This window comes from Pan paniscus, chromosome 5 (genome assembly GCF_029289425.2).
Source record: "Pan paniscus chromosome 5, NHGRI_mPanPan1-v2.0_pri, whole genome shotgun sequence".
In the NCBI taxonomy this organism is placed as follows: domain Eukaryota; kingdom Metazoa; phylum Chordata; class Mammalia; order Primates; family Hominidae; genus Pan; species Pan paniscus.
The window spans coordinates 151,705,167-151,730,341 of record NC_073254.2 but is presented as its reverse complement, the minus strand read 5'-3'; the positions used below and the strand labels follow the sequence as shown (position 1 = coordinate 151,730,341).

Sequence of the window (25,175 nt, the reverse complement as noted above, 5' to 3'; positions counted from 1 at the left end):
AGTGGCTGCAGTTAATAATAATGTATTGTATATTTCAAGATAGCTAGAAGAGAGGACTTTGAGTGCTATTACCACAAAGAAATAAATGTTTAAAGTGGTAGATATGTTAATTATCCTGATTTGATCATTATACAAAGTATGCATGCATTCAAACATCACACTATCCTCATAAATACATACAATTGTCATGTTATAAATAAAAAAAGAAACAAGAGATTAACAAGATTTCACCTCTTTCATTATTAGTGAATGTGAATAAAACGTATATAAATAAAATACATGAGGTATATATATGTTCAACTATGCAGATATATGTTTAAATTGATATTAATTACATAGAGATCAATAATCTAAGGAAAAGCCTAAAAATGAAGTCATTTGTGTTACAACTTTTCCCATGAAACACCTAAAAAAAATGTTTTAGTCAGAGCCACTTTTATGAGAACCCAAATGAGCTCTGACTCATTTTCTCGGGTCCTGGACCCTCCCAAAGCATACTCACAGGACAGCTCTCCACGTTGGTAGGTCGGTGAGGGATGATAAAGGGTAGGACATCCAGCCACCCAGGGCAGTTTTCCGGTGTGTGGCTCTTGTTTTTACAACTGGTCAGCACCACAAAGTAGTGTGTTGGGATGGGAACATCAGTGTTGGCTAAATGTCTTACAAACATAATTGAAAACATGTTTTGATGTTATTATACTTTTGCTTCTAAAGGTGATAAGTGTGTTTACATAGTTTTTTTCATATATATGTAAAATAATAATTCTTATAATTCTAAGTTTGACAGCATTTTACTATATGCTAGGTACTTTTAAAATAACTTACATACAAAGTTTTAAGTGCAAAATCTGACTCCACCAAAGGAATACAAGCTGGTATAAATATGTAAATATATATATGAAAAAAACTATGTAAAGACACACACACACATATATATATATTTACTTCTAATGGTACTTTGGATTTTTTTTTTTTTAATAGAGATGGGTTCTCACTTTGTTGCCCAAGCTGGTCTTAAACTCCTGGGCTCAAATGATTCTCCCACCTTGGCCTCTCAACGTGTTTGCATGAGAGGCGTGAGCCACTGCACCAGGCCAATAAATGTCTTTATATAGTTTTAAAGAAATGCGAAAGTAAAAATATAGTAAAAGAAAGTAATAAATAAAAAGCACAAAGTCTTACGTATTTTTTGCTCCCATCAGCCAGAATAGAGATTACAGTAGAAGTCCAAGCTCAGTCATTCTAACATGAAAAAATGTTAGAATACAAAAAAAAAAAAAAAGCAGAGCATGATATTCTTCCTCCTGCATTTCCTCGTTTTGTTGGCTTCATACTTCACAGTAGTGTTTACTAATACAGCAGAAGCTGAGAATGAAGGAGCCCAGATTCCACCTCCAGCCATGCACTTCCACAAAATGTTTGGACTTTCACTCATCCTCTAATTCTATCATTTACCGAGTTTCCTCAGCTTTCCAAGGAAGTGATTCTGTGCTATCAACTTCACAGTGTAGACATGGGGATAAATCCATACAACTGATGTGACAGTACTTCAGTTTCAGATAATGAACATGAAAGTGCTTTCAAAAGTTTTAAGTGCAAAGTCTGACTCCACCAAAGGAATACAAGCTGGTATAAATAGAAATGTATTACTGTGATTTAGAACATGGACTCAGAGCCAGGCTGTCTGGGTTCATATTCTGGCTTTACCACTTATTAGTTGCAAAATTTAGATAAGTTGTTTAACCTCAGTTTCCTTAACTCTAGCTGGGGGCTAATGGAACCTAACTAGGGTATCTTTGCAGTTTAACTGATGTATATGTGAGTTCTTTATAAAGTACCTAGCATATAGAAAATGCTGTCAAAGTTTGAATTATTAGAATTAATAAATTGTGAAAGGTAGAGTCAATACTGAAATATTGATTCAGTATTCATTCAACGCTGAAATAAGGACATGGTGAACAAAATAGAAAAAGGCCACACACTTCATAGTCATAAATGTTACTTTATCAGAAGGTATAGGTAGAAATCATTGCTTTACATAATCTAGGCTTAGACAGTACAATTGTTTAGTTTGGTCCTTCATATGTTTTGATAATAAAGAGAAATGGTAGATGAAACTTCTCTAAAACTCTATTACTGTGCTCTGCATTCAAAACTAATTCTTAGCAACCTGTTATGACCAGGCTTAGTACTAAAATGTACAGTTTAGTTAGGACTAGTTCTCTGCATGAAATTTACCTACATTGTCTCCTGGGAAGTGCTTTTATGAACTGTTCACTATTCTTGTAAAATTTACCTTAGCCTTTACTTGACTTTTTTTTCATTTATTGTTGGATTGGTTTTATACTCATTGATAGTACATCAAGTTTTGTCTACCTCCTTAGCCTTTACAAAATTTCATGTTATCTTTGCCCATTAATTCAGCAATTTTCCAAATAAAATTTTGCTAAACTTTTCCAGGAAGTGTTTTCTTTGTCCATTAGCTTAAATTTTTTGCAATATAAGCTTTCCTAAATATTTAGATAGACTAGATTGAAAATAGTCAACAATAACATTTGTCTGTGAATGTATTATGTAATATTTAAAATACTGAGCTTTACTTAAAATATTGGAATTTCCCCTCATGAGACCCTATTGATAAATCAAAAAGTCAAATCACTTACTTGGTAATTTCATCTGGAGCATCAAAATGGCCATCATAATTATAATCAAATATTGGTCCACTAACCACATTTACTCCATTTCTTTCTGTGGCATGTTTTATAAGAAGAACACTGTGGAAGTAGTCCCACATTTCTAAAAATAAAATCATAAAGTGTTTAAAATGTCCACTTCAGTGAAATATGACACTATTTTCTATTATAGACAAGTACATTTAAATAGCATGAAATTCTGCCCTAATAATTGCCAGTGATGATTGGGTAATTTTCCAGAATAGGCTTCACAAGCAAAAATAAACAGCCACATTGATGATCGCTTTTTGTTTTTGTAGTTATTGTCTTGAAATTACAGTAAAATATGCCTTCAAATTTCTCCCTAGGGTTGAGTTGCTTATGGGACAGTGAGTGTTAAAAATGATCAGAACACACATGTTGCCTTATTAATTATTACTCTGGGGATAAACATTTACATTTCATTTACTTTTAGTGAGTGGCAGTAATCAAATTAACGCTTAAAAACAAATTATCAGAATTCTAGCAACAAGTCACTCAAAGTCAAAGTAAGTTGAAAAGAAACTATGTGAGGGATCCTTCCTGTACCTATATTTAAACCATTAGAACAAAATGACCCTTGATATCAGGAACCAATTGCAATTAAAAAAATATGTGTTTAGTTTGGAAGTTCAAGGAGTCACTTAACTATTTTAAAATTAATACTCTAAATTCATACTTACTTCTGAATTCTTCATACATAGGTACCAAATTGCTCGTAATTAAAGCATCATATTGGCTATCTGATGTTCTATTGCTGGCTGCAAAACAAATGGATCTTATTAGATCTAGCTATAAGAGAAAATATGACATACTGCACAACAGGCATACTATTACATATTAATATAAATTTATTAACAGTCAAAGCACAGAAGTAGTACTTTCTAACAGAGGTCGTTAATAATGCAGGCAGTTTTATGCCTGTAGTGGGTTGAAGTGTGATCCAAAAAAGATACATCCAAGTCCTAACCATTCCTTTCATCCCTGTGAATATAAACTTATTTGGAAATAGGTCTTTGCAGATGTAGCTAGGAGTCTCTAGATGAGATTATCCTGGATTTAGGGTGGACTGTAAATCCAGTGACTAGTGTCTTAATAAGGAGAAGGAGATTTGGGAAGAGGAGAAACACAGGGGAGAAGGTCTTGTGAAGAGGGAGGCAGAGGTTTGAGTGATACCAGTATACGCCAAGCAATGCCTGGAGCCACCAGAAGCTGGGAGAGACAAGGAAGGATTTTCCCCTAGAGCCTTCAAAAAGAACATGGCTGTCAACACCTTGACTTTAGCCTTCTGACCTCCAGAACTGTGAGATAATACATTTTTGTTTTAAGTCAACCTTTTTTGGTAATTTGTTCCAGCAGCCCTAGGAAACAAACAGAATGCCAGATATAAATGGGTAGTTATTGGATGTGCACAAAATAATAATGTTATTATAGATAGCTGTCTTCCAAAATAAAATTTTCTGAAGAAAATGAGTTTTTACTTGATAGAGACTGATATGGTTTGGCTGTGTCCCCGCCAATCTCATCTTGAATTGTAGCTCCTATAATTCCCACGTGTTGTGGGAGGGACCCTGTGGGAGGTAATTGAATCATGGGGGCAGGTCTTTCCCATGCCGTTCACGTGATAGTGAATAAGTCTCACGAGATCTGATGGTTTTATAAAGAGGAGTTCCCCTGCACACGCTGTCTCTTGCCTGCAGCCATGTAAGATATCTCTTTGCTCTTCCTTTGTCTTCCCTAATGATTGTGAGGCATCGCCAGCCATGTGGAACTGTGAGTCCATTAAACCCCTTTTCTTTATAAATTATCCAGTCTCAGGTATGCCTTTATTAGCAGTATGAGAACTGACTAATAGAGACTGCTGAAGGGAACACTACAAATCATGGGCTCTGAGGATTTATGGCTGTGCTGTCTAGCACAGTGAGTGTTCGGCGAGGGTGCTCTGGAAGCAGACAGCCCAAGTGGGAACCCCAGCTCCGCTGCTCACAGCTGCACTCCTCGGACAAAGTGCTGCATCCCTCTGTGCTTCATTTGTCTCATGGCATCTATCTCATAGAATTATTGTGAGGATTAAAAGCTGCAAACCTGTAAATGTTTATTCAAATCCTTTTTCATTTGATTTCATTTTGGTAAGAACACTTAACATGAAATCTACTCTGTTAACAATTTTTTAAGTATACAGTATAGTACTGTTGACTCTAGGTACAATACTGTACAGAAGATCCCCAGAGCTTATTTGTCTTGCTTAACTGAAACTTTACGCCCATTAATTAGGAACTCCCCATTTCTCCCTCCCCCAGCCCCCGGCAACCACCATTTCACTCTCTGATTCTATGAATTTGACTATTTTAGATTCTGTAATATATAAGAACATGAATGAAACTTGAGGACATTGAGTGAAATAAGGCAGTCACAGAAACACATATAGTGCACAATTCCACTTATATGAATTTTCTATTATAATACTTTTTATACTTAAACTGTACTTGGATATCTTAACTAATTATTTTTTTTAATTACTATTAAGGCAGAGTCTGGCCATTTTACCCAGGTTGATCTTGAACTCCTGGACTCAAGCGATCCTCCTGCCTCAGCCTCCCGAGTAGGTGGGATTACAGGCATGCACCATCCTGCCTGGGTAACTAATTATTCAATGAGAGGCCAATAAGTAGGCACCAAAAGACAAGAAGAAACAAGTAGCTCTTTTTTCTTAAGATTTCATATGGTGTTTGTAGTTCTCAGACTCCACAAAAAGCCTCTTCTACCTTTTTAACTAAGCCCCAAAAGTTGGAAAGTCAATCAACATAACATTACCTCTGTTTTAGAGGAAAATAAGAACGTGCTAGTAATAGAACTTCTATTTTTAACAAATAATTGGAATTTATACTGGAGAGTTAGAAGAGAGTTTAATTTTATCCTTAATTTTTTTTTTTTAACTGACAAGATCTCACTATGTTGCCCAGGCTGGTCTCAAACTCCTGAGCCTGTGATCTTCCTGCCTCGACCTTCCAAAGTGCTGGGATTACGACCATGAGCCACAGTGTCTGGCTGTATCCTTAATTTTTTGAGACAAGTTGTTTAATTATTAATTTTATTCCTTGTCAGGCAAACATTGATGTATTAACTAATATCTTACGGCCTAACAGATACAATTTTATACACAAATTTCAAATATTTTATTAATAAAATGTTGCAACTTTTTTTTTTTTTTTTTTTTGAGACAGAGTCTCACTCTGTCACCCAGGCTGGAGTCAGTGGCTCAATCTCGGCCCACTGCACCTCCACCTACCGGGTTCAAGCCATTCTCATTCCTCAGCCTCCTGAATAGCTGGTATTACAGGTGCGCACCAGCAAACCCAGCTAATTTTTCTATTTTTAGTAGAGACGGGACAGGGTTTCACCATGTTGGCCAGGCTGGTCTCGAACTCCTGATCTCAGGTGATCCACCCACTTTGGCCTCCCAAAGTTCTGGGATTACAGACGTGAGCCACCGCACCCAGCCTGTTGCAAATTTTTAATGTTTATCACAGGGCTTACATAAATTTGGTACCCCCTGATTGTATCTAGATACATAAAATTTATCAGTTAATTTATCCTAACTCAGGAGTTTTAAATTGATAACGCTACTTGCTTTCATTAAACCTTTTTGCCCATTATACATTTCAGAATCTTTAAATTACAAATCTCTAAGAAGGTGAAATTGTTGAAAATCTCATAGGCAAGTTAATAAAAATGACGTTTCCTGTTGCACAGGGAAGTGGCTTGAGTTTTAGGAAAATCACACTAGCTTTGGCAGGTTCCCAAGAGAGATCCTTTCTGAAAACAACAACAACAAGAACAACAACAACAAAAACTTAAATTTCATTTGGTTACTTCACCTGCAGTTTAAAACTGTTAGCCCTACAGCATGAGCGACAGGCCAAAATTCCAGCCTGATTTCTTATTTTATTTTATTTTATTTTATTTTACTAGGTGACCTTCTCTGTATCATTCCTATTTTAGTATATGTTCTGCCAAAGCGAGCACCCAGCCTGATTTCTTTCTTTTTTTTTTTTTTGAGACGGAGTCTCGCTCTGTCGCCCAGGCTGGAGTGCAGTGGCGCGATCTCGGCTCACTGCAAGCTCCGCCTCCCGGGTTCACGCCATTCTCCTGCCTCAGCCTCCCGAGTAGCTGGGACTACAGGCGCCCGCCACCACGCCCGGCTAATTTTTTGTATTTTTAGTAGAGGCGGGGTTTCACTGTGTTAGCCAGGATGGTCTCGATCTCCTGACCTCATGATCCGCCCGCCTCGGCCTCCCAAAGTGCTGGGATTACAGGCGTGAGCCACCGCGCCCGGCCCCAGCCTGATTTCTTTTCACGGGCACAGCTGTATTCTCCAGGCGGACCTTAGCTTGGGCAGGAGCCAGAAGAAATGGGTTTTTAGATGTTTGTGTCCTTCTGCAAAGAATCTCCAGTTTTAAAATTAAACTTAAACCTGCCGAACTCTCTAAACATCTGGGCCAGATGAGAGCTGCTGTGTGGGTCCCACTGCAAAATGTCTTAGTCTTTATTACAGCCGCTCTGCTGCCCTGGCCAGCCACAACCACTGGAAGCCTCTCAGGCAGCTAGCTTACCCAAGCAGGTAGTTTTGGTGGGGAGTATATGTTTAAGGCACATGCCCACATCCAGCTGATGAGAGCTTTCTAAGCTACTGCTCTAAAAAAGAGTTCTACTAACCAGGAGGATAGAGGAAGCCGTGGGTGATATTCTTGTCTGCTAAATAGAAGGAACATTTTTGGCTCTCAGAAGGAGGAACCCTGACATCAGCCCGCAGACAGTCTGGGACAGTGGGAGGAAGAGGCGATGTGTCTCCCTGTTGAAAGAGAGAGAGAAAAAAATTACGCCCACAATTGCGGCTCACCCATTGCCTTATATGGTTTGTCACTTCCCTAGAATGTTTTTCATTTAAGCTTTTCCTATTTTCTTAGTGAATCAGGTCTACGCAAGCAATGAGAATGGATGTCTTCAGCAGTGTTTTCTTCTGTGGTTCCCTTCTGGTTAAGGACATCGGGAGGGCAAATCAAATACACCTTGGAAAAAAATATTTGCACAGTGAAACCTGAATTGAGAGCAGAGGAATAATGGGAACTCTTCCTAAAAACTAAAATCCTTTTCAAGATCTAACTTTTATGTGGTGATGTATATTGTACTTTTAAATAAAAATTGAAAGTAAAATGTATTTACTTTTAAAATACTGAAATAAACTAAGTATTGATATATTATTCTTCAGCTGTTCAAGAACTTTTTATCAACCTAAGATTAATTCAAAGAAGGTGTAGTTGTCTAAACAAATTAGTTTTGAATATAAATAAATTTACAGCCATGCTTCATTCATCATGAAATATAAGAATTTTTAAAATAATTTCTTAGGCCAGGCCAGGCTCAGTGGCTCATGCCTGTAATCCCAGCACTTTGAGAGGCCGAGGCAGGCAGATCACGAGGTCAGCAGTTCAAGACCAGCCTAGCCAACATGGTGAAACCCCGTCTCTACTAAAAATACATCAATTAGCCAGGTATAGTGGCGGGCACCTGTAATCCCAGCTACTCTGGAGGCTGAGGCAGGAGAATCGCTTGAACCGGGAGGCGGAGGTGAGCTGAGACTGGGCCATTGCACTCCAGCTTGGGCGACAGAGTGAGACTCCGTCCGAAAATAATAATAATAATAATAATAATAATAATAATAATAATGTCTTAGGCCAGGCTTGGTGGCTCATGCCAGTAGTCCCAGCACTTTAGAAGGTTGAGGCAGGTGGATCACTGGAGGTCAAGAGTTCGAGGTTCAACATAGTGAAACCCCATCTCTACTAAAAATACAAAAATCAGCCAGGTGTGGTGGTGGGTGCCTGTAATCCCAGCTACTCGGGAGGCTGAGGCATGAGAATTGCTTGAACCTGGGAGGTGGAGGTTGCAGTCAGCTGAGATCGTGCCACTGCACTCCAGCCTGGGCAACAGAGAGAGACTCCGTCTTAAAAAATAATAATAATTTCTTTGTAGCCCTATTTAAAGACTAGTACAATAATTTATTTATCAAGAGGACATCCTGTAAATGTGCTGCCTAACTTGAGTATTTAAGGTAATACTATATTATGTGGTCATCATATTTTGATTAGCATATAATCATGGGTAAGTGAACATTTTGCTATTTGTTTATTTTTCTCAGACATTTTGATTTGTATGCTCTCTACTGCCCATAATGGATATCTTTCTTAATAAAATTTGAAATAATTTATAAAAAAATGAAGATTAAGTTAAATTAGGATGACCTTCCTTTATTCACTGCATTGTGCTGAAAGCAAAATTAGCTATGTTGTCTGAAACCTCTGAGTTCAATTCACAAAGGAAGAGGCAACATACACCGTATGCTGTCTTTGTAGCCAGGAGAGCACCATGCTGAGGTATAGAACAAATGGGAGCTGAAGATGAGAAAAGTCCAGAAAAAGCAAAGCAGAGACTGTACTCCCTAACATACTACAAAGCTCCAGCTAGAAAACTTCTCAAATTGATTGAACACATACATTTATCTTGCTCCCTTCTAAAATTCCATTAAGAGGACAGTAATAATGAAAACACACAAGAGATGACAGGGAACATTCAGAAGCTGGAAATCAGATAAATAATAACCTGATTTAGTAGACCAGTAAATACTGACTACCAAGAGCTTATGTTTGGGAAAAGCACCAAGGAAGTCCTACTGTAGAACCCCAGAAGGGTAGAACTTGGAGTCCTAAAGACAGGAGTTTGCATAAGGCTGGAAATAGAGGATAGATTGAAAAAGTCTGCAAAAAGGGCTAGACAGTATGTTTACTCTCTGGAGAGTTTAAACCAGAAGGATGATCAGACTAAAAGACAAAAGGCACAGCCAAGAGCAGGTGCACCATACTGAAAGCAATGAGATTAAATAAAACTCTATTGCTGAATGATAAGATTCCACAATCTCATTGCCCATTTAGCCTGAAAATTGTATATGCTGAGTCAGATTAGAAGTATCCTCTCTTTGGAAAACAACCAGCCTGAAAGGAAACTAGATACTGTCAGTTTGGAGTCCTCAACAAAATGGCTGGTTCTCTTCCTGATCAACCTATAGTGAAGCTTATAGACTGGAAAGACCCAGCCATATAGTTTAGTGCCTAACTCTTAAAATAGAAGCTGATAGCCAAGGACCACTAGACCCTGGGGAATAAGGGAGAAGAAAAAGAGACAATGCAGAAGCCAGAAGAAAACTCTTTTCTCAAGAGAGCTGAGAGTATATATGGCATCCATAAAGAAGGAACAGAGGCAATGTTTAAAAAGAGAAAAGGTAACAGAAAGAGCTCTTGGGATTTCAAAATATGACAGCCAAAAGAAAACACTCAATAAGATCTAGAGGATGAAGTTGCAGACGTGACTCAAAAGGTGGAATTAAAGACAAAGAGATGGGAAAAATAGGAAAAATTCAAACACATTAGAGAATCAGCCCAGGACGTCTAATTTTTTTTTTTTTTTTTTTTTTTTTGAGATGGAGTCTCACTCTCTGGCCCAGGCTGGAGTGCAATGGCACAATCTTGGCTCACTGCTACCTCTGCCTCCTGGGTTCAACTGATTCTCCTGCCTCAGCTTCCCAAGTAGCTGGGATTACAGGCATGCGCCACCACGCCCAGCTAATTTTTGTATTTTTAGTAGAAACAGGGTTTTGCCATGTTGGCCAGGCTGGTCTCAAACGCCTGACCTCAGGTGATCCATTCGCTCAGCATCCCAAAGTGCTGGGATTACAGGCGTGAGCCACTGTGCTTGACCTGTCTTACTAATTTTGAAGAAAAATTATTTCTAAAACTCTGAAACCAGCTAAAACACCAATTAAGTGTATAGGCAGAGTAAAAACATGTTGAGACACAAAAACTCTCAAGAATGTATCTTCCCCTTTTTCTTTCTCAGGAAGCTCCTGAGTGATATAGTCCACCAAAACAAGAAGTAAACCAAGAAATACGAAGACGTTTGTGCTAAATGTGTTAGATGAGTTCTCACCATTTATTTCACTCTCCTTCAGGTGGCAGAGTCTGGAAAGCTAAAAGCATTTGTTTATATTCTTTCAAAAACATATCATAGTATACAGTTCTGAGTGACCAGGTTTCTCCACTTGGTATAAGGGCTACGTAAGTATGTTGTAAAATTAGAGAATAAGGAATGGTGACTGCTGACCAAGTTGGCCCCATAGACCGCTGGTATATTGTGAGTTTGATATTTCCTAACACACATCTTTATCGTTGTACTCAAACATTTCACATTAGTAAGTTTTACTTGAAGAAATATACAGTATATAAATGTAGCCCTAAATGCATTTTCCATAATGTAAGGAAATTGAGATGCTTATATTTAACAGTTAAAATTATAAAAATGTTAACGAAGAAAGTTTATTGTAATTTTTAATGAGGCTGTGGCTGTAAAAGTTGTGCTTAAACAACTTAGTTGGTGAAAATATTTACCATGTTCTCAAAGTAGCTTAGACTTTGTGCTGGGGGAAATGAACTGGGATAGCTTCAGCCAGAAAGTACTAAAAAAAAAGTCACATTTTCTGCTAACCGAAAATCTTGAGATTTATTTCTTACATACCAAACTTGAACCCTCAAATAAAAGTGCATCAGTACTAGGAATGAGGATGTGGCCTCCTTTATCCAGGCGAGATTATGCAATAGGCAGCCCATTAGAAGGATGGAGGGGAGGTACAGGAAGGTCCTTTCTATAATAAAAAAGGCTTTAGTGAACCACCACCACCCCCACCCCCCAACACATAAACAGCTTCAATCCTGCCATCCTATCAGAGTTCCCTGGAATTTTTGAAGCAACAGAATAGAAAGTCAGGAAAGCAATAAATATAATTCAGACACTCAGATAAAATATGAACCTTTTAGCTCTCAAAATCTTTCTGGAGAAGTAAATGATGAGTATAGACAGGAACGTGAGCTGCTTGTACTTTTAGTCTGGCATTGAAACAAAGTAGAACCTGAACAGAGGATAAAATTATTTCTATTGAAGTTACAGATGCTTCTTACCTGTAGGCTGAATGTACAAGCTAAAACCTACTTGTTTGAAGATTAGATAGTTACAATTTTGCCTTACGGTAAGGATAATAACTATGTATGTTTTTAATTATTTGGTTGTATGATTTATTTTCTACAGGGAAAAATAATTCTTTCATAGTTCAAAAATGTTTGCAACACACAATAATGCCCCTGTTTCAAAGACTCACAAAATAATCTTTAGAAACAAGAAAAAAGGCTTTTTAACATGGAATGATATGTGTGTAGATTGACAGATAGATAGACATATAGCTATAGATAGGTAAATAGAGAGAGCGAGAGATACATAGAGAGAGAGGCATTTTTCAAAGTACACTAGATTTCTACTCTGAAAAGTTATTTGATTTCATATTCAATTCTGAAATACCTATTTTAAACAATAATCACAATTCTTGCTCTTATTTTCAATTTATCACCTAGCAACAGGAACACTAGTGCATATCTTCCTTCTGAACAGGCCCAGAAGCAAAATCTATGTATGGTCTGACTAACCTTAATGGTTTTGAATCAGCTGTTCTACGACCATGATTTCAAATCACAACTACTTCCCCAGAACTCTTCTGAGATAACAACAAAAATTACAAAACCCACCAAAACCACAGAAAAACAAAAGCTCCATAAATCTTAAAGGCTAAGACCAATTGGGTCCATGTTCCGAAAAGTGCTTATTTAAGCCTGATTTTTTGAAACACAGAGCTGATTTACAACATTTTTATGTGAATCCCAAAACATCCTTGTATGTAATTTTCTTGAACCACAACACACTAACAGAGTAATTTCTGAATTAGAAAGCAGAAAATTGCTAGAATTCCATCCTGTCACATGGAGGGAGAAATACACAAGTACTTCTGTGGGATCAGTGAAAGGACAGGAACTTTTGGTAACAAGCAAGCTAGTTTTAAAACAATAACAAAGAAGAATTGTATTAAACTCCTAGTCTGAGCCCACTTAGAATCTCTCTGCCTTTGGTTTCCGCCAAAGCTCATAAAAATTCAAGAATGCAAGACAGCAGGGGAAAAGTACTAAAAACATAAACATTCCCTTTAATGCCACACAACCCCTCATACCTGGAATTTTCAAAATAGAAAATTAAATAATAGGACTGACCCTGAGTATGCCACTCCTCTCGAAAACAATAACAAAATAGAAGTTATTTTATGGAATGTTGTGTGTTGAAGAAAATCACGAACTGAACATTGTGCATATTAAGAAAGTAATGTTGCACCAACCGTCCATATGAACTCAGGTAACTGTTGGTAAAATATTTGCCCACATTGGCAAACAAACATTAGTACTGTTACCAGTGACCACAATTGAACCATTGACAGCAACAGAGCTGGCTTTCAGAATATACAAAGTTTTAATTAGTAGTAGGAAAATATGCTTATTTTTCTCCAAAAATTTTGAATTGGAACAGGAAGAGTAGGTAAACCTATGCAATCAATTATTTCCTTTCCATAAAAGAGGTGGTACTCTTAGCAAAAACATTAATAGCTATAAGTTTGTCATCAGTCTCTGGATCTAAAATACTAAGATTTTCTCTACAAAAACAGCTCCCTGATTATTTACCCGTGTGGTGGGTGGTATAGCTTTGTCTTTAAAAGTCTAAAAATAATGATTGTGGTTAATTCATTCAATGCATTTCATTCAATAAGCACTTACTGGGCAATTCTATTGTGCTGAGGATGCATTAAATAAAATCATCCCTGCCCCAGAGGAGTGTTTGGACTGACTTTTGGCATACTTTAAAGTTTTGTTGCTGTTTTTTGTTTTTTTTTTTTTGAGATGGAGTTTCACTGTTGTTGCCCAGGCTGGAGTGTAATGGTGCGATCTTGGCTCACTGCAACCTCCACCTCCTGGGTTCAAGTGATTCTCCTGCCTCAGCCTCCCAAGTAGCGGGGATTGCAGGCATATGCCACCCCGCCTGCCTAATTTTGTGTTTTTAGTAGAGATGAGGTTTCACCATGTTGGTCAAGCTAGTCTCAAACTCTTGACCTCAGGTAATCCACCTGCCTCGGCCTCCCAAAGTGCTGGGATTACAGGCATAAGCCACTGCGCCTGGCCCTAAGTTTTGTTTTAATTTACATTTTCCTTATTGCATATTCCTGAATTGTGATTCAATTGCTTGGCTCCTATCCTTTGTTCATGTAGTAACTAAGATGCTTGTCATTCTGTTGTTGATTGGTGGAAATTTATTAGCTATTCTGAATCTAATTACTGTTCTGGATCTCATAACTTGTTTCTTATGTGCAATGCAGATATATTGTTCCATCTACAACTTTGTTATTTTGTCATACATTAATGTTTATGTAGTCTAATCAATTTCCTCTGCATTTTTAATGTTGTTCTTCTTGTCTCCTGAGAAAGCCTTCTCTATCACAAGATCATAAAGATATGCACAAAGGGAATATGGACTTGCTGTTCCTATTTAGGTCTACAAATCCACCAGAAATTTAATTTTGTGTGTGGTGTGAGGTAGGGATCTACTGTTTTCTTCCTGAAGGGTAGTTGACTGTTCTGGTACTACTTAGTGCAAGAGAATTTGCCAGACAGTGAAGAGGGAAGGGGCTTTAAACAAGTGGACCTCAACCTCAGCCTGGAGATCTGTGACATAATGCATTTGTCCATGTAAGTCTAGTCTGACTTACTGGAGTGCCAGATCCTTCAGAGAAGAACTATGCCTATTCACCTTGTATATTTGGTGCCTACTATAACACACAACAAATAGTAAAGTACTTGTTAAATAATCAAATAAATACAAAGCCCTTTATAATCTAGTTATCATCACCTTCTACATGCAACCATGATGTACATGGGGAATCTTAAATGAATAGTATTCCTCCGTACTTCCTGTTGCTTCTGTTTAAAATGTCTTTTCTACCTGCCCTACCAATTGGCCAACTGGCTGTAAACATTTTCCATTTTCTCCAGGTAAAACACAATGTGTTCCTCTTTTGCACGCATGTAGCACCTATAACAACCTTTATCTAATACTTGCACATTGTCTTGCAAGCTATAGACCAGTGAGTTCCCTCCCTTTGAATCTCTACTGCAAAACAAAATTCAACTCTTAGAATATGAAAGGATTATAAATATTTCTTGCCTGCATGGATCAATGGACTCAGGAACTTACCAACTGGGGGACTGTGTATGAACTCCACATGGGCATCCTCATAGCTTTTCCAAATCCACTGACATATTCCCTGTGGTAAAGGAGACAGTGGTCCATGTTCTTCTGCAGTACCCTAGGCCTCCCAAATGGCAAATTTACTTTCACTGTTGCTGTTACTAAAATTAAAATAACATAAAATAAAAAGATTCATGAAATTAGCAAATGCTTCTTTGCATGTAATAACTACCCGTATAATAACTACCACTCTCTTATGGCTTATTATATGACAAGTACTCTAACAAATATTTTACATATTTAACCTCTTTCAATTCTTACAACAATCCTATGTATAATTATTAAAAATAATAATAATAATATTGGTGTTATTACTCCATTTTACAGATTATAAAACTAAGGTTTACATAAGTAAGTTGGCCAAGCAAAAGCCTAAGCCAGGATCTGAAGCCTGCCCTCTGTGATTCCTTACATTTTACAGCTCAGAGGATGTACATGAAGAGGTAAAACCTTCAAAGTCAAAAGTACATACTTTGTAACAAAGATGACCTAGTCTAGTAATTGTCATAGGGAAGATGTTGGAATTTTATAAACTTATGTCTTATAATCAGAATGTTTATGTGTCTCTAAAACGTATACATTGAAATCCTAATCCCAAAGGTGATGGTATTAGGAGGTGGGACCTTTAGGAGGTGATTAAGGCATGAGATAAGACCCCCATGAGCAGGATTAGAGCTTTCATCAAAGAGACCCTAGGGACACCTTCACTCCTTCCACTATATGAGCTCAGAGTGAGAAGAAGGCCCTTTATGAGGAATCAGGCCATCATCAGAAACCAAATCTGCTGGCAACTTGATCTTGGGTTTCCCAGCCTCCAGAACTATAAGAAGTAAATTTCTGTTGTTTATAAGCTACCCAGTCTATGGCATCTTGTTATATTAGGTTGGAGCAAAAGTAATTGTGGTTTGCCATTACTTTTGAGACCAAGTCTTGCTGTGTCACCCAAGCTGGAGTGGAGTGGCATGATCTCAGCTCACTGCAACCTCCATCTCCTGGGTTCAAGTGATTCTCCTACCTCAGCCTCCTCCTGAGTAACTGGGATTACAAGGGTGCACCATCATGCCCAACTAATTTTTTTTTTTTTTTTGTATTTTTAGTAGAGACGGGGTTTCACCATGTTGGCCAGGCTGGTCTCGAACTCCTCACCTCAAGTGATCTGTCTGCCTCAGCCTCCCAAAGTGCTGGGATTACAGGCGTGAGCCACCATGCCCTGCTGTTTTTTGCCATTACTTTTAATAGAAAAAAACACAATTAATTTTGCACCAACCTAATAGCAATTGGAATGGACTAAAATAACATTCTAATGTATTTATTTACTTTTACTTGTATGCTTCTTAAAAATCCATCAATTAGTGATGGATAAAAAACCTGCAGGCTATTCATGCCATGGAATAACACTTGGCAGATTATAAGATTATCAAAACAACTAGTACATTTACTAAGCTCTTAACTGTAAACCAGGCATATATATTAACTCATGTAATCTTCATAGCAACTGTATAAAGTAGGTATCCCCTTATAAGCGATGAAACTGAAACAGAGTGAGTTTAATACAAGAATACTTAAAAGATAACAGGTAATAACAATATTGCTACAGGCCAGGCACAATTGTAAATTCTTTCCATGTATTAACTTTTTAAATTTTTACAACTACATGAGGTGAGTACGGTTATTACAGATGAGAAGACTGAGGCATGGGGAGGCTAAGTGATTTGCCCCAGCTCACACAGCCAGGAAGCACCAGAGGTAGGACTCAAACCCAGGCAGCTCAGTCTGCTTACATCTAAGGAAAGGAAACAGAGGACTGCAGATGAGTCACAACCTCTTCAAGGAATTCGTTTTGTTCCTGGAACCACTGGAACTACCCCATGCTTGTACTGTTGTCATTATATCTGTTGTGAGTTTTTTTTTTTTTTACCTTTTGTATATTGGCAATAAAATCTTTATGTTCAGGAACCTCTGTCAGCTTATTTTGGAGAGTCCTAAAAGGGCCACATTGTGTTTTGTTAGGTCTAAATATCAAAGACTTAACATGTTTTCTATTGACTTACTTTCTTCTTGGGTGAGATTTAGCATCTGATTCACTTGTTCCAGCTGAGTACTCTGCAAGATAATGAGGGATGGGAAAGGGGAGGAAATAAGTCAAAGCAACAATACGTGTTTTAAAGGGTAATCAAGATTGTTTCTGTAGTAATCGATTAAATGTTATACTGCCAAAGAAGCTAGCCTAACTTAAGATTCTGATTCTGCCACTATTCAGAAATATAGAGACACTACTGCTCCCTATTGTGTGTGTGTGTGTGTGTGTGTGTGTGTGTGAGAGAGAGAGAGAGAGAGAGAGAGAATTTGCAAAAAGATAATTGATAATGGGGCAAAGCATTCTGATTACTGCTGGAATCAATGACTAAGTTGGGTGACAACATCCCAGTGCTCCTTAAGCTTTAATATGCATACAATCACTTGAGGGTTTTGTTAAAATATGGATTCTGGTTCAGTAAACCTAGGGTAGGGCTTGAGATTCTGCATCTCTAACCAATTTGCAAGTGATGCAGATGGTGGTCCTGAGACCACACTCTGAATAGCAAGAGGCATTCTTTACATAGAACTTGGGGTTTGCAGCCAGATAGAACAAGCTTCTCTGGCCTTGAACAATTTATCTAACTTCTCTGAGCATGTTTTATCTCTAAAATGAGAAATAATATACCTAGTAAGTAATGTTATTATTATTTTTTAATGGCAGTTTGATTGAGGTTATCAGGAGCAGTCGGTAGGAAACCCACACCCTTACTCTGATCTTTGCTGTGGATTTGATCTTCATTGAGAAGTTTGCTAAGCTTTTGTCCTGTAAAGCCCCTTTGGTTGGTTATTTATTTCTGTGGTATAATGCTATTTTGAAGAATAGAGATTGTGATGTCTTCACCTACTTCTGACTATAAGGAAAAATTCTTACCTGAGGCAGCAGGTGTTTTTATTTAGTTCTACAAACACATTTGGAACTTGGCATCAAATGACCCTTGACATTAATTTTAGCTTTAAGGACTCCTGATAACGGGGCTCCAATTTCACTCTGAAATCCCAACCCCATCCAGGTGCTCTGATTCTCACAAGTAGGCTTGGTCCTTATATTTTGAGCTGCTGTTATGACTCCTTGCCCTTGGGGCCTCTCCTAGCACTAAAACCTCACCTTATTGAAAGTCTCCTGGGATCTGAAGTCCTGCTCTTGAACTCATCCAAGGGCCTAATCTACTAAAAAGACCTTCCCAGTGTCAACTGTCAGCCAGATTCCTCCCTGCTACCCAAAGGAACACCCCGCAGCACCTACCCTAGTGGGTATGTCAAACAGCAGGCTGCAATCCCTACACCCTCCTAGTTCTTTCTGCTCTAAATAACCAGGCATGAACATCTGATTCATAAACCGCAGGAAGAATGGTTTATAAGGAAAGTTGGAGAGAGCTCGAAGATTACTGTATTGAATGGTGAAGGACAGTTAGTTTATAATGACATTAACAATTACCAAATAGTGCTTTCCAGTTTACAAAGCATATTTCCCTACTTTATCTTATAATGTATGCATTCTCACTTCTCGTTTCCAGGTAAGGTTCAGAGAAACCACATATATTTACTAAGTAAATATCCAAGGCGGAACACAAACCTGGTTGTTGCTACCCCAGTTGTCAGCTACCCAGGTTAAGAATAGCTTGCCCCTTTACGTTCTTATGGATGCATGAAGTTGTTACTTACATTTTGTAGGTGAGGGCATAAACAGTCAAGAGACTCTGTGGGCAATGGATTAGCAAAGCCACAAACAGAAAACTTTGACACCTCCTCTGCATGGGATGGCTCATAAAAAGGCACCTTCAGAAGATGGTTTAAACTACCATGGGTTCCATTGTTTGGTGCTGGTTGAATGTGTAGAAGATCTGTTTTTTGAAAAAATAAGTTCAAATTAGCTTTACACTGGAAAGCAACAACTCCTCTGTGGGAGATGGGAAGAAACAAACACCTACTCTTTCACTCCCTTTAATAAATTCTGCTGTAACGAAGCTATGTACTCTATATGCCATTCAGTTTACTGACTTTCTTCTCCATGGTTTCAATCACTAGTCTTGCTAAAGAATAGAACTAGCCAGGTGCGGCAGTGCACCTGTAGTCCCAGCTACTCAAGAAGCTGAGGCAAGAGGCTTGCTTGAGCCTGGGAGTTTGAAGCCAGCTTAGGTGACATACTGAAACCCCATCTCTTGAAATAAATGAGGAATAGGAACAGTTGCTGCAGATGAGCCAGAGGAACTTTCATGAATGGTTTCTGTTTCTCCAAAGAAAAGCTTCCTTAAATCACCACTTTGTTTCGTAAGCATATCACGATTTTCTAGTATAAAAAGCTATATTCTTAATAAAAGCAAGTTTAAATAAATAATTTATCATCTTCCTTGTAGTACATTTATTCTCTAAAGATAGACACTTTTAAAAAATGGAACTAGTGAATTTTGCTTAATATTAGGAGAGCTTTTCTTCATTTTTTTCTATGAAAATACATAATACAAAATGTATTTGTATGTTTCATAGAAACATACAATTTGCATGTTTGTATGTTTCTATGAAACATACAAGTATTTCACCAACATAGCCTTTTAAGTAATTCCTGCTGACTGCCTGCTACCTAACAGATCTCTCCTGGAACTGCAGTCCTATCTAGTTCCTTTTAACCAGTTCTGCAAAGGGCCAACAGTCCAGACCATAAACCTAGCCATGTGGAACAAGAATGTAAGTTGTTAAGCCTACAACACACCATTTTAAAAACTGAATACCTTTTGGTCTCTAAGTCACATTCAATTACCACAAACCAGTGACAACATTGAGAGAGACAGTTTTAAGCATGTTTATGTCCAAATTTCTAAAGCTAACAGCGAAATTGCAGCTTACTCATTGCCTTGCTAGGTAAATAAATGATTTGTTAATACAATGGCCTGCAACAAGCACGTAGGTAGGAAGGTAGGTTAGGCTTCCTAAAATCCTAATGCTTTAAGGTTTTTTAACATTGAGTATAATAACAAGTGTCTATCTAGCTAGGACTTTTTCCCCATGTTTTTATGCCAGAGAGCTTCTCTCTGTAATTACAAGAAAATGTTTGTGTTTTTAGGTATGTTTGTCTTGCTTTGAAAAGTTGGAAGTATTATTTACCTAAGTTTTATTAAATTAAATTATCATCTAGTAACCAACTAATAGAAAAGGTTGGTCTTCTGAGATCTAAAGTTTATCATTACTGGCTGGGCATGGTAGCTCATGCCCGTAATCTTAGCACTTTGGGACGCCAAGGTGGGCAGATCACTTGAGGTCAGGAGTTCGAGACCAGCCTGGCCAACATAGTGAAACACCATCTCTACAAAAAATACAAAAAAAAAGTAGCCGGGCCTGGTGGTTCACACCTGTAATCCCAGATACTTGGGAAGCTGAGACAGGAGAATAACTTGAACCTGGGAGGCGGAGGTTGCAGTGAGCCGGGATCACACCACTGCACTCCAGCCTGGGTGACAGAGCAAGACTCCATCTCAAAAATGAAAATAAAGTTTATCATTACTAGTAAAACAAAAAGAATTCACTCTTATAGCTGAATAATTCTGAATAATGAATAATTCTTCCTTATCTTTTTTACTTTCTGCCTTCTCACTACAGAGCATCCAGCCTCTGGGATTCAGTTTGCTACCAATTTCAAATCACATATATTTAAAACTATCCATATTTTGTTGGCGAACTTATTTAAATATACTTACCACACATTAGGTTATAGACTTCAATATTTTCAAATGGTTCAACTTCAGTCTTCTCTTTAAAACTGGGTCCATATGCCAGAAAGATAGCCTAGGTCATAATAGTCAGATTATTATTATTAGATGTCATCCAAATTCAAAAACAAATATAGGAAGAGACAAAATTTTCCTTCTGTAACTACTCTCCTATTTGTATTAGGCCTCTGTAAGGAATTTTTTTTTAGTTTTGAAAATGATTTTCATATTTTTCCACCTGTAATGTTGTACCAATCCCAACCAAATATAATCAATGCTGTATTTACTTCTGTCTCTACCTACCTCGATAGCACCTCATGTGCCAATAAAGTAGGAGAATACAAACAATGGCACACAGCCAATATCAGCATAATTCTGCAATATGGGCACAATATTTAGTAGAAATTTAATCATATAACATCATATTATCTTTTCATATTGTTTCATATCATAAATCAAATATGTTAATCGAATATGTTAACATTACACAAAATGTTAACTTTTTTTTTAGATGCAGTCTAACTTCCTGTTCCACTTACACTTCTCTCTTTTACTTTTGGGATAAAAAGACCTAAATATTTTGGTTTACATTGAATTAATTAATGTTAACTTGATTATATTATTTATAACAGATCAAATTATTTTAGACTTAAACAATTAGAAGAAAAATATCAAACATAGATAAGCAATTATGTTTTGGTAACAGGTGTGGGTGTATATATACATATATATATTAAGATAATCATCAAAGAATTGGAGGCATAAATTTTTCTTGCAATAATTTATTTAACTATTACATAGTACCCCAATTAATAGTAAAGCTCTTTCTCCAGATATCGTTTTCAAATATTTACAAAAAGATATAACTCACCATGACAATGTTATAATAAAAGGAAACATATTCATAAAAGGCCTAATACATTTTTTTTTCTATTTGGAAAGGAGTGTGTGTGTGTGTGTGTGTGTGTGTGTGTGTGTTACAAATGGAAGTAGATGAGATAACCAGGTTGCAAAGCTTTACCTATGGGGGATTATCAGCTGCATTCTACTCATAGACTCAGGCACACTCCCAGTTTTGGCCCTTTTCAATGGCTGTTTCTTCTGCCTGGGACACTTGGCTCCTGAATATTTGTAAGGCGAATTCTTTTACCTTTTTCAAATCTCTGCTCAATGTCAACTCAATGACTCTTACTCTTTCCACCCTATTTAAAGTTTCTTACTGCCCCCAGGGTACCCCAAAATACTCCCAATTTCTCCCTTACTCTCCTTTACTTTTTCTTTATTTCCCACAGCATTTACCATCTGATATAACAAATAATGTATTATTTTATTATTCCTACTGTCTGTATCCCCCCTTAGAATAAAAGCTTCGTGAGGGCAGGATCTTAATCTGTTTTGTTCACAGATGTATTCAAGAACCTTGAACATTGCCTATAATAAAATAGGTGTGCAATAAATATCTGTTTTAAAAAAGCAGTAACTAGGCTTAACACCTGAGTAATGAAATAATCTGTATGACAAACCCCCATGATAGATGTTTACCTATGTAACAAACCTGCACATTCTGTACATGTACCCCTGAACTTAAAATAAAAGTTAAAAAAAAAAAAAGCAGTAAGTTACCTCCATGCTCCTAAACTCATTGTTATAACCATGGTTGCCTCCTCCACAATTTGTATTTGATTTACTCCTATAAAGAAAAAATATTATTACACACTGATCAATATATTGATATGAGACCATAGTGTAAGCTTTAACTAATTTTATATAGTTTCTGTAAATTTTATAAGTAAATTTTTTTATCAACAACAGAATAATATATTTTTCTATCAACAACAGAATAAATTTTTATATCAACAATGAATAAATATATTTATTTTCATGCTCAAATTCATAACCATAATGGAACAAACAGAAGGGTACGAGAGAAGAAAGGAAAATTCCAGGATCTATAAATAGAATTCAAAAGTCTCTGACTGATAGATACTGACTAAGGCTAGTAATAAAGGTACAGATTTAAAAAAAAATGAATTTGTCTTCAAGCTCATGGGTGTACCTTTACACATCAATGACTATATGCTGAAGAATAGTTTGGTTAATATGTTATTTTAGCATTTCAATGCTTTAGGAATAAATCTTTGCAACTGGGGAAAAATATCAATTTCTGTTTTCCAGTGAAGATGTCTAGGAAAATAATATGAAAGCATGAATAAAGAATAGGCAGGGCAAGTTAATTATAATCCAGTCATGCATTGCTTAAGGGCAGGAATATGTTCTGAGAAATGCATTCTTATGCAAGTTCATCATTGTGGAAACATCACAGAGTACACTTACACAAGCCTGGATGGTACAGCCTTCTACACACCTGGGCTATGTGGTCTAACCTATTGCACCTAGCTACGAACCTGTACAGCATGCTACTGTACTGAATACCACAGGCAGTTGTAACACAATGGTAAGGATTTGTGTATCTAAGCACATGTAAACATAGAAAAGTTATAGTAGAACTATAGTAGTATAATCTTATGGGACCACCATCACATAAGCAGTTCATTGTTGACCAAAATGTTGTTATACAACACATAACTGTACTTGGTAAAAAGAAGCTAGTATATTCTGTAAATTCAGAGATTATTATTATAATTATGTTTACCTTTGTGATTTTCTTCCATAGGCTGTAGCTTTATTATTTGAATAAATTTTCAAATTTAATTAATTAGTTTTTGCCTACATTTTAATACTGTTTTGAATTGAGCAGTATTAACAATTTTATAAGTAGCTGTTTTTCATACTTGGAAAATAGCGATAAATGAACCTAGATCTTTTAAAGCAACAATGTTATACTGGGTCAAATTTGATCTCTGAAGGGAACAAAGGACTCCTATTTCCAAAGGCTGGCCCTAAAAGATTTCTCTCTTTTGCTTCCCCACCCCCACCTCTCACCCCAAGGGCAAATACACACACACACACACACACACACACACAAACACACCCCCCACAGGGTTTCTGTTTGTTTTTACAAACTCGACTCGACTAACAACAGGACAGTAATTTAGTGTCTTTAAAAAATCAACATTAAAAAAATTCATAACTGACTCTAATTCAGTTTAAATAGAAAATAAAAATAAATCACAAATTAAAAAATAAATCACAAATCTGACCAGGCCACACTCACTCAACTCTACCCAGTAGAGGGAAGAAAAGAGAGGCCAGGTAAGTACCTGGAATGGGGAAAGCGAGACAAGTCCTGATTCATAACGAAATTAAGTTTGATATCCTAAGGATGTCACTTCATTTCCTTATCTTAGTTAATGCCAATAAAATTGCTGGCATGTGACAACTATAGGTTTTATTTATTTATTTATTTATTTTTGAGACTGAGTCTCGCTCTGTCACCCAGGCTGGAGTGAAGTGGCGTGATCTTGGCTCACTGCAACCTCTGCCTCCTGGGTTCAAGCGATTCTCCTGCCTCAGCCTCCCGAGTAGCTGGGACTACAGGCATGTGCCACCACATCCAGCTAATATTTTTGTGTTTTTAGTGGAGAGAGGTTTTTGCCATGTTGGCCAGGCTAGTCTGGAACTCCTAACCTCAAGTGTTCCACCCACCTCAGCCTCCCAAAGTGCTGGGATTACAGGTGTGAGCCACCATGCCCAGCCCGAACAATAGGTTTTAAAAAGTGTTTTTATTCTCAACTGGGAATGATGGCTCACACCTGTAACCCAGCACTTTAGGAATCCAAGGTGGGTGGATCGCTTGAGCCTAGGAGCTGGAGACCAGCCTGGACAACATAGCAAGACTCCATCTCTCTTTTGTTTTTGAGACAGAGTTTCACTCTTGTTGCCCAGGCTGGAGTGCAGTGGCATGATCTCGGCTCACTGCAACCTCCGCCTCCTGGGTTCAGAAAGCAATTCTCCTGCTTCAGCCTCCCGAGTAGCTGGGACTACAGGCATGTGCCACCACGCCAAGCTAATTCTGTATTTTTAGTAGAGACGGAGTTGCTCCATGTTGGTCAGGCTGGTCTGGAACTCCCGACCTCAGGCTATCCGCCCCCTTCAGCTTCCCAAAGTGCTGGGATTACAGGCATGAGCCATCACACCCGGCCTCTATTTTTTTAATTATAAATAAATAAATGTTTTTATTCTTACTGCATAGATATTTGGTTTCCCAATATTACTGGAATTATTTAGTAGGAGGTAATTAAGTTTTAAATTCTGTGTGGAAAGCTAGAATGTTCATTAATGAAAGAAAGAAAAAGGTTTTTTGAACTAAGTTTTTTGGTAAATTTTCTAATGCTCGTACTATGGTTATTTTTCTATTTTCAGAAAAATCTAGTTTTTTAAAATATTTCCATCTCCTAATCCAGCTCAATTTAAAAACTATAGTAAATATTGCAAAATTTCATTC

At 37.3% G+C, this 25,175-nt stretch overlaps 1 protein-coding gene across 1 annotated transcript in view; it reads right to left on the bottom strand.

The window, feature by feature from the left end:
- The window catches only part of ENPP3 (ectonucleotide pyrophosphatase/phosphodiesterase 3), a 102,770-nt gene that overhangs the window by 6,475 nt on the left and 71,120 nt on the right, over nt 1-25,175 (bottom strand). Inside the window, exons 17-25 of the mRNA XM_008953010.4 lie at nt 22,394-22,460; nt 20,759-20,846; nt 18,732-18,910; nt 17,042-17,093; nt 14,937-15,091; nt 7,428-7,563; nt 3,395-3,472; nt 2,664-2,796; nt 503-659 (exon numbers count right to left, since the gene is read on the bottom strand). Of these exons, the coding sequence (XP_008951258.4) occupies nt 503-659; nt 2,664-2,796; nt 3,395-3,472; nt 7,428-7,563; nt 14,937-15,091; nt 17,042-17,093; nt 18,732-18,910; nt 20,759-20,846; nt 22,394-22,460 (1,045 nt within the window). The remainder of the gene's footprint in view (nt 1-502; nt 660-2,663; nt 2,797-3,394; nt 3,473-7,427; nt 7,564-14,936; nt 15,092-17,041; nt 17,094-18,731; nt 18,911-20,758; nt 20,847-22,393; nt 22,461-25,175) is intronic.